Source organism: Lolium perenne, chromosome 4 (genome assembly GCF_019359855.2).
Source record: "Lolium perenne isolate Kyuss_39 chromosome 4, Kyuss_2.0, whole genome shotgun sequence".
In the NCBI taxonomy this organism is placed as follows: domain Eukaryota; kingdom Viridiplantae; phylum Streptophyta; class Magnoliopsida; order Poales; family Poaceae; genus Lolium; species Lolium perenne.
The window spans coordinates 192534580-192552500 of NC_067247.2; the positions used below are offsets into that span (position 1 = coordinate 192534580).

Sequence of the window (17921 nt, forward strand, 5' to 3'; positions counted from 1 at the left end):
AACCTGATGGCGGACTTTTTAGGCATAGATGCATGCTGGATAGCGGTCTATGTACTTTGTCGTAATGCCCAATTGAATTTCACACTACTCATCATAACATGTATGTGCATTGTCATGCTATCTTTATTTGTCAATTTCCCAACTGTAATTTGTTCACCCAACATGCTATTTCTTATGAGAGAGACACCACTAGTGAACTGTGGACCCTGGTCCATTCTTTACATCGAATATAATCTACTGCAATACTCATTCTACTGTTTTCTGCAAACATCATCATCCACACTATACATCTAATCCTTTGTTACAGCAAGCCGGTGAGATTGACAACCTCACTCTCACGTTGGGGCAAAGTAATTTGGTTGTGTTGTGCAGGTTCCACGTTGGCGCCGGAATCCCTGGTGTTGCGCCGCACTACACTCCGCCGCCATCAACCTTCAACGTGCTTCTTGGCTCCTACTGGTTCGATAAACCTTGGTTTCTTACTGAGGGAAAACTTGCTGCTGTACGCATCACACCTTCCTCTTGGGGTTCCCAACGGACGCGTGCTGTACGCGTATCAGGATCTTCGAGTGTCTCGACATCCTGCCTAGTCTGCATCAGAATAAACTGTCAAGCTTGTAGGGGAAGATGAGTTAAGTAATAGGCCATGATCAAGAATTCCTTTTAAGTAGCGAAGAATCTTTTTGACATGAGAAAAATGAGGTAAACGAGGATCATGCATATAGAGACATGCTTGCTGAACAGAATAAGAGATGTCGGGTCGGGTGAGAGTAGCATATTGTAAAGCACCAGTGACACTACGATATAAGGTTGGATCTGGAACATGATCACCGTCAGCCGAGAGTTTGGTGCCAACATCAGCCGGTGTACGACAGGGTTGACAGTCAATCATGCCCGCTCGGTTTAAGAGATCAATAATATATTATCGTTGAGAAAGAGAAAGGGCAAAAGATGTTCTAGTGGCGGTGACACCAAGAAAATAATGAAGTGATTCTAAATCAGTCATAGAAAATTCTTTGTTAAGAAGAGTGATGATATGTTTAAGAAAATAATTAGAGGAAGCTGTAAGAAAAATATCGTCTATGTACAAGAGAATGATATGCTGTGTGAGAGGAAGATTGGAAAATAAAGAGAGATGTGTCAGATTTAGAAAGGATAAAACCAATAGTTTGAATGAACGTAGCAAATCATTGAAACCAGGCACGAGGAGCTTGCTTAAGACCATAGAGGGATTTCTTGAGAAGACAGACAAGATTTGGATTAGAGGGATATTCAAATGCAGATGGTTGTTAACAATAAACGGTTTCATTGAGAGTTTCGTTAAGAAAGACATTTTTAACATCAAGTTGGTGAATAGGCTAAGATGAAGAAACTGCAAGACTGAGAATGATGCGAATAGTGCTTGGCTTGACAACATGAGAGAAGGTTTCATAAAAATCAATTCCTTGTTGTTGAGAAAAACCTCTGCAAACCCAACGAGCCTTGTAGCGAGCTAAAGACCCATCAGAGTTATACTTATGACGAAAAACCCACTTCCCCGAGACAATATTGGCACCGGATGGTTTAGGAACAAGAGTCCATGTATTATTTTGAATAAGAGCATCGAATTCATCTTTCATGGCCGAGTGCCATAATGGATCAAGAAGAGCACGTTTGTAGGAGCTTGGGATAGGTGAGATCGATGGAGTAGCTGAGAGATTGAGAAAACGTCGGGGAATATGAAAACCCTTTTTACCACGAGTACATATGACATGATCATTGGTAGGGATAGGTATGGGAATGGCATTATGAGGAAGTGGATTAGCTGCTAGAGAAGAAGGTGTAGTGGACGCGGGAGAGACTGATCTAGAGGACGTGCTGATAGGAGGGTCTGCCGCGGCTAGAGGTGGTGCTGCCGCGGCAGGGGGTTCGGCTTCCACGGTGGGAGTTTTGGGAGGGACTAAAAAATGACGCATTATGGGGGTAGGTGACGGTGAAATAGAGTTAGGGATCAGCGGGGACTGAACGACTGAAAAGGGAAAAGGGAAAAATATTTTCATCAAAGGTGATGTGACGGGATATAAGAAAACGACCAGAGGATGGATCAAAAAATCGTGATCCTTTGTGATCATCGGATGGACCTAAGTATATGCATGGCGAAGATCTTGGAGCTAGTTTATGGGCGGCGGTAGAGGAGGTGTTAGGAAAACATAGACATCCAAAAATACGCAAATTAGAATAATCGGGATGAGATAGAAAGAGAGATTGGAAGAGAGAATAAAGAGGGCATGTTTTAGTTGGTCGTATGTTTAAAAGATATGTGGCTGTCCGTAGAGCCTCTGCCCAAAAATGTGGTGGGAGAGATGCTTGAATTAGTAGGGTGCGTAAGATATCGTTGATAGAACGAAGAGAACCTTTATCCTTGCCGTTTTGAGGAGATGTGTATGGGCAGGAAAAACAAAATAGGATGCCTTGTGAGAGAAAGAAATTTTGATTTTGGTTATTATCAAATTATTTTCCATTTTCACATTGGATGAAACGAATTGGGAGACCAAAGTGAGTTAGAACATACTGCCTAAAATTAATGAAAGGTTTGTTAACATCAGATTTGGCACGAAGAGGAAATGTCCAAACATAGTGAGAGTAATCATCTAAGATAACAAGATAATATTTGAACCCTGAAACACTTGGGACGGAAGAGGTCCATAAATCACAATGTAATAACTCAAAATAAAAAGTACTAGATGTAGTTGATGTTCCAAAAGGTCATCTAATATGTTTGTTGCATTGACATGCATTACAAATAGAGGGATCATGGGAAGAACTAGAACTAGGGATGCTAAACTCTTGCAGCATGGATGAAACCGTAGTTTTATTGGGGTGTCCGAGAGGACGATGCCATAAGTTGATGGAGGCAATCATGGCTTAAGGTGTGGAGGATAGAGATCGCCCGAACTATTGTAACGAGCGAGGACCGCCCCCGTTTTTAGATCCTTCAGAGATAAACCAAAGGGGTCAAATTCTATTGAAACATTATTGTCAATTGTGAATTTATGAATATATATTAGATTTTTAGTTGATGATGGGGCAACTAAAATATCTCGAAGGGTAAAAATTGTGTTTGGATTAATGATATAAGAATGACCGGTGCATGATATTGGAATAGAGGATAGAGGATCCATTGCCAACGGTGATGGTAGAAAAGGGGGATGAGGAACAAGCTGACAGAAAATCCATATTTATGGATGCACCTAATTTAGGCTCCACCCCTGCTAATTTAATGAAACTTGACAAAATATTTACCATGATGTGTAGAACTCTGATGCTAGTAAATCCATGTCGCCTCAGAAACATTTGTCTCATATAAAGCGCACACATACACTTGAGCTTGTCCTCTAGCTGATTAGAGGATTGAGCTTTCTCTCATTGAGAGCATTTACATATTGCAATTTACTTTCTACACTTTACTTTATTGCAAACTATACAATCAAAACACCAGAACTACTGCTTTATTATTATTGCTTACTTGTAAAATCCGCTAACCAATACCTTCAACTCCTCGTGGGTTCGACAACCTTTCTCATTGAAAAGTACTACGATTGATATCCTACATTTGGGAGCCATCGGGATGGAAAAGGGTGCCCTTTCCCGCGCGTGGGAACCGACCACCGCGAGCGGGAATCGATAATTACAAATGGGAAGAATCGACGAGACGCTAATCGCCATCACCCCTAATTGACGGCGGAAATAAAATGCGCTGGGCCGCTTGTTGGGGATATGCCAACTAGGTATACCACAACATGACCTTGATTCGACAAGCTTGGGTGGCCCATAGATGGTGGTGAGGCTTAAGGCCCAACCGGGCGGCTCAGTTGGTGGAGAACAGAAGTGGTGGGATCTGGCCTGGAGACAAGCTGCCGGATCCAACCCATGACTTTTGTTGGTTGGATCCTTGACGTGCAAGACAACAAGGACTTACCGTAGTCTAGGCTTAGTCGTATCCAGTAGGATCTCTACCCTTGCAACCCTAGATCTAGAGCCTTTATAAGCCGGATCTTGGGAGCCATCGAGAGACAAATCAATTCATTGTAATCTCATACTTGTTGCCTCAATAATTCCAGCCAAGCAGAAGTAGGGCCTCGCCACCGATGTGAGGTTTCCGAAGCTGGGTACTTTGGGGAGAGCGGACTCGCCGATGACCCCCCTTGGGAAATAAATGAAGTGGGTGGATTGGAGTTCGTCTCTGCAAATTAGAGATACGGTGCTGACCCAAGCTGAGTGAGTGAAGGCTCCGGCTTGACCTACTAGCTGTTTGCTATCAATAAATAACTAGCTGACAATATGCTATGCTTACTCTCCGAGCACTAAAGCTATCGAGAAGTGATGCAGGTTGTTGAAGGTCAGGCTCTCCATCAAACAGATAAATCTTAATCATCAGAAGAACGCTGAACCTAACTTGTACAAGAGTTGGTAAGAAAGTGCAAATGTTGAGTAAGAAATCGCCATAGGGCGACACGAACAGAAAGAAAGGCTTCTTCCTAGGAATGCGAAATCCCAGAAAAAGGGTGTTCAATCGAAGATAGGAGGATTCCTTTGATCCATACCGTCATCTGATAGACTTTCTGCTAACTTCGTCAATTTCTCCTCGTGTGTCCCTATTCTAGTGACTCCTTGCCCAATGCCCCCCCTCTCTCTCTCTCCCGTGAGGCTCCCCTCACCGGAGTACCATCGAACACGCAATGACACCGCTGGAGCCACTACCGCGTAATCGGATATGGGGACCAATTCAGCCTACTTCGTGTCCATGACTCGACCCAAACGAACCGAAACATGCACATTTGGTGTCCAAAATAAGTCGGGCCGCTAGAAATGCCCTAAGCAAGGAAATTGCTTTGATTAATCTCAAGTGCAATAATCCACCTCCCACCTCCTCTTCAAATGTAGGTTCACCATTCTTGTTTGGAACACTTTGAAGAATTGGCTAGGCCCAATCTATACGATCCGTCAAGAACTAGTGAAATGATGTAATCCAAAAGAACAAACAATCTAAGAAGGCTATGGCTTCTCTTACGATGCCAGTACCATGGGAAATTTGAAAGTATTACTCGAAAACCAAGCCTCTACATCGATCATGTTTGGGTCGAAAAAAAGAGAGGCGGTTATGTGGAGTCTCGCCAGAGCAAAAGCCCCGAGTAATGCAATGCTGCGAGTATGTTTTATTTTTAATTTTATCCTCTTGGTCAGTAGCCCTCTGTTTTGTAATTCTTGTCTTAGATTTAGATGCATGTAGATACATTTTATGCATAATTAAATCTGAATTTGCGATAAAAAAAAGTATGGAACGGGGAGGCAGCATCTGGTTTGTAAAACCCGTAAAAACTTATTAATAAATGAAACCGATAATTCTTTTATCTTCTCCGAGAAAACATAATGAATACATAGGAAGAAACAAACGTTGTCAATTATTGAGCGAGTTTGTTTGCCGATAACGACAGCTAGGAAAGTGGATCGATCAAATTTAATTAGTCAATGTCGCAAATGATCCGTCCTGTATGAAGAGGATGAGCTGCCACGCAGTGCACACTAATCATGCTGGCGGGGGGTTGTATATGGTCTCCGTTTTGATCCGGCTGGTCACGTCCAACGATTTCTCTGTCACCCACTGTGTCAGGAAAGGTGGAGTGCCTTTCACTCACGAAAATGTATCCTAAAACGTGGGGAGTTTGCATAGTTCGATCACATTTTCACTGGATTGTTGAAGAAGGCGAGTTAATTCTACCATAGACGTAAGCCTAAACAAAGAAAAAAAAATACATAAGCCTTAAAATTGTCGCCAAAGCTGTGGCCGAACTTGTTTTTGTTGCCCCTCATAACTCACACTGATGTACAATGCCGAAAAATTCGCCCACTAAAAAAACCCGGGAAGACCTGTTTGAAACGCCGCAATGGTTGACCGTCACGTGCGACTAAGAATGGCAATCGTGGGAAGCATGTCAACGGTTTCACTGCCCTGATCTAGGCACACAGACCCTTTAGCATCGCCAGACCAGGCCGACGATCTTGCTCCCAAAGGGTCGAAAAAAGAGGTTGTTGGAGAAAAACGTTGCTGCGGACAGTGCCGGTGGTGCCACTCCAACAAACAACGACTAGTACAAACTCCAAAGCTCCCTGGCAACGCCAAACCAAGCCCCACCGAGACGATTGAAGCTGGAGGACATATATTTGAGACAACACCAGACCCCAAAATCAAAGGGAGGAAATCTTGCTGCGCTTGATCTCAGACGGAAATCCTCAACGGCGGAGGGGAACGGAGGTTGGATTAGAGGCGGCGGCTAGGTTTCCACAAGAGGTTGTGTTTAGAACTATTCCTTAGCAAACCACCAGGTATTAATTAACAAAGGGAAATCATGAGAACCACTCACGGATGAGGAAAGTATCGCATAGTTATTGACTCGAATCGTGTCCGTTAGCCATGGCCGGGGACAGGCGCAACGACGATATATGTCGGACTAGCCATCGCCCATCGGTGGGTGGTTGCTAGCGAACTGATACAAAATTGTCAGTATGCTTCTTCTTCTTTTCCTTTGATGTGAGTTTCCACGCAACTTCAGAGGTCTGTACCCAGGGCAGGGCAGGGCAGGCACATCGATCACGGGCATCTCAGTCGAAGCACAGCTAGCGCGTATACGAAATCATGCATCAGTTGGATTTGAATTACGTGAGGCGTTCCGGTTGTTACGGGTAGGCTGGGTAGCTAATTAACTAATAAGCCAACTGAAGGTACTGAAACACAGCGCACTGGAGAGCCAGCAATTATATCTACTCTGTCTCCCAACCACATGATTTGCTTGCTTTGCTTTCTTATTGGATCTTTGCCCGCTTAATTATGATATAAGTCACACTAAGAGTATACGATTAGAAAGGTCACCATGCATGCAGCCATACTAAGAGTATATGATTAGAAAGGTCACCATGCCTGCCTGCGCTGCCGCCTGATGCGCGCACCTCATCTTCATCACATGATTGATTCCTTGACTGAATGTCAATATATTGACAGGCTAGCAAGCTGGTTATTGATTGATCCGGTGGGATACAAAATATGCAACACACATGCGACCAGACTCATTATTAATCCACAACAACGGAAATGAATGGTTGTTTGATACTATACAGGATAGATACATTAGCATCAGAAACGAGAGACATGATGTCATGATCATTATGATGTTGTGGAGAATCTGGCAACTGCGAAATGACCTGACGCATTTGAAATCAATCCCAACCGCTGAGGTTACACAGAACTTCCTATGTACTGTAGTTATTTTGAAGCATTTCAAATCCAACAACGCTCGGTGTCAGAAATTATGGAGGGAAAGGGACCATGTGTTAATGCCGTCAAGCCTGGAGGGGAAGCATCGAGACCGCCATGTCCTCATTGGGCAAAGCCGCAGCAAGGATGGGCTGCCTTATCTGTGGATGGCTCATTTGATGCATATGGCCGCGCTGGGACAGGGATGATCTAAAGAGATGGTAATGGTGCTGCCATTTTCTCTGCATACCGTTCTCTTCTTTGCTGCAATGATGCTCTAGAATCTCAAGTATGCGCTCTAATGGAAGAAATATCTCTTCAACTCCAATGCTCTGACTTGCTGATTATTGTTCACACAGACTGCGCTTCGATACTGTCACTGCTGAATGATCCAGTACACCAGTTCAGTCTTTGAGTTTTTGTCCTCGTGAATTTAGACCGGAAACAAAATAGGGTTATACATTGTCTAGCAAATTATAGTAGATCGGATGGCAGTACCGCTTGTTGGTTATGCCTTATACCCAACTGTGCTTCACAGCTTGTATTAGCTGATTGTAACCTTAATTCTAAGGAATAAAATCTCTATGATTCTCACAAAAAAAATCTAAGATGACCAGAGCTGGAACTGCATGGATATACATGCAAATTTACTCCCTCTGTCCATACATACTTTGTCGTAGATTTGTCTAGATATATGCCAATATAGAAAAATCTGTGATAACTAATTCGGGAGGGAGTCCTAAGAAATCAAGTTTCTTTATTTTTGTTATTATATGGATGCTTGGAAAAGCACATGCATGCCTGCTAACCACCATGCATACGACCAATCGACCATCGCCCCGCCACAATAACGTAGGATGTAAATATAACATAATATTAAATTATTTTCCAGGAACTCTTGCCTCTTATGTGCGGCATAAGCATTTTCTTATAGATAATCGAAAGCTTCTTCGTACTCACCCTGTATGGAAGTCTGACAAAGGAGCTTGAACAGCATATAAACTCATCAACATGGGATTTTATAGAAAGTGGAAGCGCTAGATGTCGAGTTAGCTATATCAATCATGGCGCTTTAAGATTTGCGCGAGCTAGCTTTACTGCTCCTCTCTGTTATTAATCCAGGAAGTTTCACCAAAAAACAGATTCACTGATTTTCTTTCAGCAAATGTCCCGGTACATAAAGTCAGCGGCTGACATCGATCACAAATCTCTCTATCTGCCTTGTGCATAAACAATGAAACCACGCTTTCCATGCGAGTTTCCCAATACCATATGTCCGTATCAAATGCAAGGGTCCCTTTACCTAAGACATAAGCAAATAAAATTGCTTGGATTGATCTCAGGTGCATATTCAACCCTCCTTGAGAGAACACATTACCTTGCGTGCTGCCTGCACTTGGGCCCTAGTATTCTTGGCATGATAAACCATTTGAGTTATAGTATATTTGTCTAAGCTTACGTCCTAAATGGACAAAGGTGCACGTACTTGCGGACTTGCACATGCCCAAGTTTCAGAACTATTTGCAGCTCAAAGATTCAACCGTCCCATGCATATGCTAGCTCCAAGATTCTCGTGGGGTATATTTTGGCTTTTGTGGATCTATATTAACGGTTTTGCTAATTCTCACCGGGTGGATGTGGGGAACCCTGATTCGATGTTGAGATCCATCTATAGCACTTTATTTTTATTTTTGGAAACTCAGGAAAAAACACTGCCTTTTGGCATCAAAATTAACGATTGATTACATTGCGTAGTGAACAACTTTTAAATCTATATGAATAGATTTGTACTTAAAGTCAGCTAAGAAATGAGATTTTTTTTTGTTACTGCGAAGTTACTATATTTTCTACTGTACCACTTATTGTTACTGCAGGGTGGATATATTCTTAGGTTTCTATGAGTAATCTTGCAAAGTTGACTGAGAAAAAAAATTCCCCCTCAACCGAGACTCACACATATCCTTACTTTTTTCCCATGTTCTTCTTTTGGGGGGTCCTTTTTGGTACGTGTTGGAAATGGGAACAAAATCAAAGTGTTTAAAGAAAAAAATTAAATTAAAATCGAAAGCACTACCCGTGTTCCGGCAAAAAAAATGAGGCATTGACCGTGTGTCCAAATCAGCGATGAATGTGTGTCTTTCACTTTGCAATCCCGACAACGAAAATACTGGCTCAGCCACAGTCCCAACCCCGGCGAGTAGGGTGTCCAGCTCATCCACCGTGAAACACGCGCACGCAATATATTACTCGGAGATTCCATCTCACCAGCTTACTGATGCCAAATTTCCATTTAAATGGCTTTGCGAGCCTCTAGTTTGGAAACACAACATCCAAGATACATAGGAGAAGCCATTGAGCCGAGTTCTTGCTACCAATTTAGAGGCCGACGATAGGGTATTCAGCGGGGTGAGCAAGCATGAGCAGCAACGCCGACGTGACCATGACCTGCCCGCCGCCGTCCCAGGGGAAGCTCATCACGGTGCTAAGCATCGACGGCGGCGGCATCCGCGGACTCATCCCGTCCACCATCCTCGGCTGCCTCGAGTCCAAGCTCCAAGTACGTCCGTCGTGCTGAAGCTGGTCGATTGGCCATCTCCATTGCATTGATGCATCGTCGTCGCCGTCGTCCTAGATAGATAGATTGATTGGTTTGCTTTGTTTTGCAGGAGCTGGACGGGCCGGATGCGCGCATAGCAGACTACTTCGACGTGATCGCCGGGACAAGCACGGGCGCCCTGGTCACGTCGATGCTGGCGGCGCCCGGCGAGGACAAGCGCCCCCTCTTCGCCGCCAAGGAGATCAACAAGTTCTATCTGGACAACGGGCCCAGGATCTTCCCGCAGAAGAAGAGGTACGTCATACCTAAGAAAGGTCTTTCATGCCGCTCCATCAGTTCGTCCGACTAGCTACCAGCTGGTAATTAATCTGTTCGGCCGACGGCGATGTATTTGAGTAACTGCAGCTACGGTTTCCTGACTCCGGTGACGACATTATTCGGCGCGATGAGAGGTCCCAAGTACGACGGCAAGTTCCTGCATGACAAAATCAAGAGCCTCACCAACGATGTTACCGTGGCCGACACTGTCACCAACATCATCGTGCCGACGTTCGACATCAAGTTCCTGCAGCCGGTAATCTTCAACACGTACGAGGCCAAGGCGGACCCGCTCAAGAACGCCCACCTATCCGACATCTGCATCAGCACGTCGGCGGCGCCCACCTTCTTCCCCGCGCACTTCTTCAAGACCCAGGATCCATCGGGCAAGGTCCCCGACCGTGAGTACCACCTTATCGACGGCGGCGTGGCCGCTAACAACCCCACCATGGCCGCCATGTCCATGATCACCAAGGAGGTGCTATGCCGGAACCCAGACTTCAACCACGGCAAGCCCGCCGAGTACGGCAACTACCTCATCATCTCCATCGGCACCGGCTCTGCCAAGCAGGCGGAGAAGTACACCGCGCCGGAATGCGCCAAGTGGGGCATCCTCAAATGGCTCATCGACGGCAACTTCAACCCTCTCATCGACATATTTGCACACGCCAGCGCTGATATGGTCGACATCCACGCCGCCGTGCTCTTCAAGGCTCTCCGAGTTGAGAAGAACTACCTCCGTATCCAGGATGACTCGCTTGTTGGGCCCACAGCGTCAGTGGATGTCGCCACCAAGAAGAACATGGAGGCGCTCATCGAGATCGGTGAAAATTTGCTCAAAAAGAAGGTGTCCAGGGTGAACATCGACACCGGGATGTACGAGGTCGTCGAAGACGAGGGAACTAACGAGGAGGCTCTCGCCCGCTTCGCCAGGAAGCTCTCCCAAGAACGTAAGCTACGCCAAGCCACCCTCAATTCCTACTAGTAAAGACGAAGCAGCTGCAGCAGCAGCTAGCACAAAAAAAAAATGTTGGATCGATCGATCAAGAGTGGTAATATTGTAATGTAATGTGAATGAGTGATTAGTTGTTGTAAACATTCATTTTTCTTGAGTAATTAAGTAGCAAAGGGCCAAGCACGTGTAAGTCAACTTCGAGGGCTATATATGCATTGTAATTAAACTAGGAAAAATGCCCGTGCATTCCACCGGACTCGTGAGAAACAAATTTTCAAACGCTCCGGTAAACCTTTCATGTTAACATTTTAATTCCGCTCTTTAATTAACTCACACCCCATACACTTAATTATGCAATGTACATACAAACCTCTCTTGTTTATGTGGTTTCCTCTTTCCCCAAATCCCAGCGTGTAATTTCTTCCATCATCCTTCCTCATCATTGGATTTTGAGAGCAAACAATGGTGCTCGTACTTAATTGCTTTCCAACGGCAGCTTGTTGACAATCCTTAACACTACGCATATAAATCGGTGAGAATATGTTTAAGCCATCGAGGTGGGACTATTGAAGGTTGCTAAAATCTCTTACGAAGGCGATGCTTTCGTTAGCTCAAGTAGATAGACGGGCCGAACGTTGAACTTTCTTTGATCCAGACGCGAGCGGAGCCGGGTGGGGAGACGTTCAAAGCCAGCATATGGAGAGAGAGCCTGACGAAAAAAAAAAACTGATCTTGCGGAGTGCGAACAAAATAGCCAACCGGGACGGTGGTAGGCCACATTTTTTTTTTTTGAGAGTTGTCACGTGTCCATTGATTCATACGGTAGGATACAGAGTACAACACGTTGACACACGGCTAGAATACTCCGGAAACAACAAGCTGACCCGACGCTTTACACAGAGGACTTCCAACAAGACGGAAATTACAAATAGGCCCCTATTGTTCCATCCCAACGTGCTCTGGTACAGGTTTTCTTCACCCCAAATTCTCTCACCTAGTCTAGCAATCTTCCCCAAAATTTTCACTTGAACACCAAAACTCGTACCAAATCAAGCACAAAAAGGCAATTTCCATTTTCCAAGCCCAAATCCACCGCTCATAGCATTCTCTCAGTTAGATTTTAAGCACGAAATCCCAATTGGGGATCTGGCAGAGCATGTCCATGCTCGTCCGCATCGAGCACGAGCGGTCACTACTCGTTAGAGCATGTCTAACAGGCCCCGTATAACCCACCCACCCCGTAAAATTCCGGCGGGATACGGGCCATGCGCGATTTGGGGCGTCTAGCAGGCCCCGTATTCGGGCAGGCCCGTTTCGGCGGAATACGGGCCCCAGGAAATCGGCCCCGTCGCCCCCTACTTATACTGGGCGCAGGTGCGAGTGGGGGGTTAACCCCTCACTCGCAACCCTAGCTTCGCCGTGCGCCGCCGCCTCCGTACTTAGCTCCGGCGAGCAATTCCTCACTCCCCCGCGCCGCATTCCACCCCAGATCCGGCATGGACGCCCGCCGCCGCAGTACCGCCTCGCCGGCGAGCGGATCGAAGCGATCCTGCTCGCCGGACAACGTGGAGGATGCGTGGCGGCGCCAATGCAAGAGATCCGCCGCCGGGAGCCGGCGTGCGGCCTGCAGGTACGCCGGCGCCACGTACGTCCCGCCGAAGCTCGTTGACTTCGCGGGGGGCGGGCGCTGGTACAACGAGGATCCGCCGATGAAGCCGATGAGCGGGCCTAAGTTCGACGAGTGGCGCGCCGACTGGGAGCGCCGCCGCTGGGCGAAGGAGGCTTGGAGCAGCGGGAGCACCAGCGCTGGAGGAGCTCCGCTCGCCGGCGAGGAGGAGGAGGCCCCCGACTTGTTGAAGGCACTACGACAGTTCCTCAAAGACGACGCCAAGAGGAAGAGGGCGGAGGAGGAAGAGGTGGCGGCGGCCATCGCCGCCGCGAAGGAGGCGGAGTTGCGGGAGGCGGAGGCGGACTCGTACCTAGTCGACCTCCCCGAGTAGGATCGCGCATTCTGGATGTAGAATCGTTGATCCGTATGTATGATCCGTAGTATGATCAATGAAGATGAACTTCCCGGGGTTTTTATTTTTGAAAATACGGGGCGAAATACGGGGTCTGCTAGACGGAATGGCTCTTCCGTTAGCAATTTTTCGATACGGAGCGAAATGCGAGCGTTATACAGGGCAGCGAAATACGTGGCCTGTTAGACATGCTCTTAGTGTGCTTTGAGCACCAGCTCCCGTTTTGGTCAGCCGCCCCCACGTCCATCTTCGACCATCCTTCACCAGGCCGAGCGCCGCCTCAGACCTCCTCCGCGTGATTCACGAGTTGTTGCCTCTCTGCAGGTGGTTTGGTTCCCCGCGGGAGTAGAGGTAGGAAGCAAGGTCGGGGACATCGGGGAGCAAATCTAGCCTCCCTCCTTCCGTCTCCGCTATCCATGGCGTTGCCAAGCTCCGCCCAGTATTTTCCTTCCGCACTCCTGGCTACCGCCGATGTTGCCTGCAAGCTTGTCCGAGAGCGCATCCTGTTGTATTTGTGTCGAATATAGTATGTACAAGTTGGGTTACGTTAGGACTCTGAGTTGTACCATGTGTGGATAGGTTAGTAGGAGTTGTGTCGGAACTCTTGTAGCCTGGGCCTCCTATATAATGTGGGGGGTACCGCACGGTTGTAACCTATGACGACTTGATAGCAATAGGCTCGCAGGGGGAGCCGGCGACTTGTGCCGGCGCCTAGGGCGGCCGTTGCGGTATCAGTGGGGAGGAGCGCCCATAATCATTGCCCCGCTGAGTAGGCTTATGCTGAACTGCGTTACCAAACATCGTGCCTCAGTGTCGTTTATGATCGTGCATGGCAGTTATTATCATAACAAGTGGTATCACAGCCTAGGTGAGGCGGGTTATGCAGAAGATCATCTAGAGAAATGAGGATCATGCTCGGCTGGTGCCTGGAAACGTCCGATAGGCGCAAGGTGGAGCATGGCAGCGATCGCGGATGCGGTCGGTTGTGTCGGAAACTTCGGGCAGGTGGCCTGAACCGTCCGATAAGCTGCAGCGAGCAGGGACGCGCCAGGCGTGGCGGCCGGGCTGGCAAAGTGGCTGGAGAAGGTGTCGAGGAAGCGGCGACTTCGGCTCGCGATCAGATCGGCAACCAGACGTGGGGACGGTCGAAGAGATCGGAGCGGGAGAGCATCGAAAGATGCGCTCGGGTGTCGTACAGGGGCGACGGCGTGGCACTGCGGACGGGTTTGTGTCGACGACGTAGATGGCCAGGATACAATACGGCTCGTGCACGGAGATTGTCAACACCCGGATTTTTAAGTCCGGATGCCTATTATGTCATACATCGCAATCCCAGGAATATTGTTGTTGCGAGGCATAATAGTTAAGTATCACAGTCATCATTCATTACAAATCATAAGTCTTACAAATTGGAATCACATGATCCATATTACACGAATAGTTGATCTATTGATCAACGAACAAACACAAGTTCATAGCGGAAGCGTAAGATACAAGGACTCTCGAGTCCACAGGCCAACGCTTGACGTCGGAAGACTCCTAGTTGTCGTAGGCGACCTGCTGGTCATCTCCTTGTTCATCTTCATACTCTGGCCATTTGAATAGCCAGGGACAAAGCCGTGAGTACTTCAAATACTCGCAAACTAATACTAATGTAAGTGCTAGACATTTCTAGTATGGTTTGCTAAGCTCTAGTTTATTTGCATAAAGCTAATTTTAGTTCACAAGTATTTGAGAAAAACTTATTCAAGTGTTAACTAACTCAAGTGGGAACATTAGTGTCATTCCCACCATTCAAGTGGTGATTTCAATTCAATTCACCACAAGTCATTTCACCATCTTCTTTCAACATCATTTTTCAAAGATATGACATCAGAAACTGTATGGCCTTTCCAACCTTCCGTAACCGTGGACGCGGCTATTTGAATAGATTTACACTCTGCAGAGGTTGCACACTTGTGTCACAACATTTGATTTCATCCGTCGGGATTTTCCCGAATCATCGTAACACAGTACGCGGATCATCAACCATAACCTTTCACTTACAAACCCTAGTATGAGCACCTCTCCCCATGAGCTTGGCCTCCCAGTGAAGACCAACTGTCAACCTGGGAACTGCACAGGGCTTGGCCGTACAATTCACCTCAATTTCACATCATTTCTCAACAACGGAGGCAGCCTCAAGCGTAACCCCTATGACGTGTGTTCAGAGGGAACCCATACTAAGATGCATAAACTTCCAGTTAAGCCCTACCCATAATCAGGTATTGTGGGGGTACTTACTAATTGGAAAGGTATCGCATTCAAACCAACATCATGTTTATCAAAAATCACCATCTTCTCTTGGTCATATTCACCTTCAAAAATCATTCAATGGAATGCTTCATCATTCCAAGGTTTCAAATTTATTTCAATTCACATTGTTCCCATCTAGAGTAGTCAAGTTTTATTCATTAGCACTAGCTCTAAATCATGAGGGGTGCTATCTTGCTTTGCTTGATTGAGACTACTTCACTACTCTAGGAACCAACTTTTACTTTGACCAAAGTTAACTATAAAAGTAACTCTTGGAAAACAACAAGTAAAACTTGTAAAGTATAAACTTGGGATAGGCTTATGTAAGAAAAGGTAAGATTCATGGTGCCTTGCCCCAAGGGGCTTTGCACTTTGCAAGAATATTAGCTTGCCTTGGTAGTTCTCAAAATTCTCCTCCTCCTCCTCTTGGTAGCAACCTTCTTCTTCTTCGGTGTACTCTCCGGTGCTAGCGTCAAATTTGAATACGAGTATAATTACTCACTAATTCAATGGCTATTCCATGCATCACATATAAACACACAAACTATTCTATGCACACAAATAATCTAATTAGGGTGCATGGGTTGTGTTGCTTGAGGAGAATTTACTTCTTTTCATTTAATATGTAAATGATAGTTTCCATAGGGTTCTTGAGAAATAATTTCCTCTCATTGAAATCTTCTTAAGATTTAATTTCTCAGACAATCATATATGAACTTATATTGACCTAAGTCAAATGTTCATCATCATCATTTGAGAAAATGATTTAAATGAGGTAGATCACCTCATATCATTTAATAACACTACATAGGATTTAAATCTCTAAGTAATTCATATAAGAGAGTTTGGGCCAGGGGTCCAAACATCCCATGAATTCATGTGAGACAAGATTTAAAGGAAGTATAATACTTCATATGATTTACTTAATAGTTTTGGATAATATCAACTAAGTAAACTAGCCATATTGTCCATCAATTTAACTAGGGCATGATCATGCAAAGTGACCACACCATTTTATTGCATAATCAATTAATGTAAGTCAAATGTGAGCTATTAGAGTTGGAATTAACTTAATATCTATTTTGGTTGATTTTTAATAATTATTTGAGTATGCAAAAGTCCCTGCCTTCTTATTTTTATCAAATTAATTCTACAATAAATCTTGGCATGGGACCAGTGGCATTGTGTAGATATTTTCATTAGCTTTCCAACAATATAAAGTTCATTAAATTTGGTTGAGCCAATTTGAATCTATTGAATTTCAAAGTTTGGGCAGTATTGAAAATGTTTGGAATTGTTTAAATAGAATTTGAATTAAACAGGCCGGCGGGAAAAGCTAACGGGCCGAAATGGTTTAAAACGGCCCAAGGCCAGCCCACCACGCGTCTGTGCCCGCGTGGGCTGCCTGACAGCAGGGGGCCACCCGTCAGCGAGTCTTAAAACCCGAAGCGGTATAGATCACTCTGGCGCGTTGGATTAGAACACGGATCAACGGCTCAGGTTCATCGTCTCGCCGGCGAGAGAGAGAGTTCGCCGGCGGCTCAGGTAGGGGGTCGGAGGGCTTACGGCGGCTCCAGCTAGGGTTGGCAGTATGCTTGATGAAGTTGTGGACGATGGCGGTTCTCCTGGTACAGGTGGCGTCGCCTGAGGTGGTCGGGATCGCCGGCGATTGCTGCAGGACTTCCGCGGCGGTGATCTCCCAATTGAGCTTGCTCCGGCGACGATCGAGTGAGCTAAGTGGTTGAGGAGAGGCAGTGAAAAGTGGGGAGTGAGGTGGTGTGCTCCGTTGCTTCCAGGGAACTCCCTATTTATAGAATCGACTGAGGGTTGCGGGGCAGGGTGGTGGTCGACATGCTCGCGGCGTCTCCGGCGAGCGGTCGAGCTAGGCGAGGGCGTGGCAACGTTCTCCTTGTCCAGGCGAAGCGAATGGTGGCAACAGCTTGGTCGGGCGGCGCCTGGATTGTCGCATTGTTTCCATGTCTGCCGCGTCCGCGGCGGATCGGGGTCTCCTTCTCCGGTGGCGGTGGGCACGGGTCGTGGTCGTGGACGTGTCTGGTGGCTCCCTGGTCGCCACACGGTGCTCAACGGCTAGCAAGCGGGGCCAGGGCGAGCGCGAGGGCGTGGGACGGCGCGTGTCCAGAGCTTGTCCACGGCGTGCACACACGCGACACGAGCGGCATCCGGGCGCGTTCTGGGCGCGCGTCCTCCGGCGTTGGTCGTCGTCGAGCTTGACAGTGGCGTGGCTAGGGAGGTGTAGGGAGGTGTGGTGGCGAGTGTGGGCACCAGGGCCAGGGTTGGCGATGAAGGAGAGGAGGGGTGGCTCGGCATGGTGGCGCCATGGCCGGCATGCCATGCACATGTGAGCTAGCCACTCCTCCTTAGGCTTACTATGTGCCATTAAGGTTGAGAGGGGGCAGGGGGACCATTTAGAATAGGTTGGGGTAGATTAGGATGGTGGTAGATCACTATTTCAAATAGTGTCAAATA

The 17921-nt window shown here is 46.6% G+C and overlaps 1 protein-coding gene across 1 annotated transcript; it reads left to right on the forward strand.

The window, feature by feature from the left end:
• Window positions 1–9593: 9593 nt before the first annotated feature.
• On the forward strand, window positions 9594–11298 carry LOC127295324 (patatin-like protein 1). Its single transcript, XM_051325260.2, has 3 exons — window positions 9594–9845; window positions 9955–10139; window positions 10251–11298. The coding sequence occupies exons 1-3, from the start codon at window positions 9705–9707 to the stop codon at window positions 11146–11148; spliced, it is 1224 nt and encodes a 407-aa protein (XP_051181220.1). The 5' UTR covers window positions 9594–9704; the 3' UTR covers window positions 11149–11298.
• The last annotated feature ends 6623 nt before the right edge of the window (window positions 11299–17921 follow it).

Excerpts from the sequence above, each read along its gene's own strand:
- LOC127295324 (XM_051325260.2), top strand. The coding sequence starts at position 9,705 with ATGAGCAGCAACGCCGACGTGACCATGACCTGCCCGCCGCCGTCCCAG. Across the intron at positions 9,846-9,954 it reads GCCTCGAGTCCAAGCTCCAA|GAGCTGGACGGGCCGGATGC; the intron begins GTACGTCCGTCG and ends TTTGTTTTGCAG. Across the intron at positions 10,140-10,250 it reads ATCTTCCCGCAGAAGAAGAG|CTACGGTTTCCTGACTCCGG; the intron begins GTACGTCATACC and ends GAGTAACTGCAG.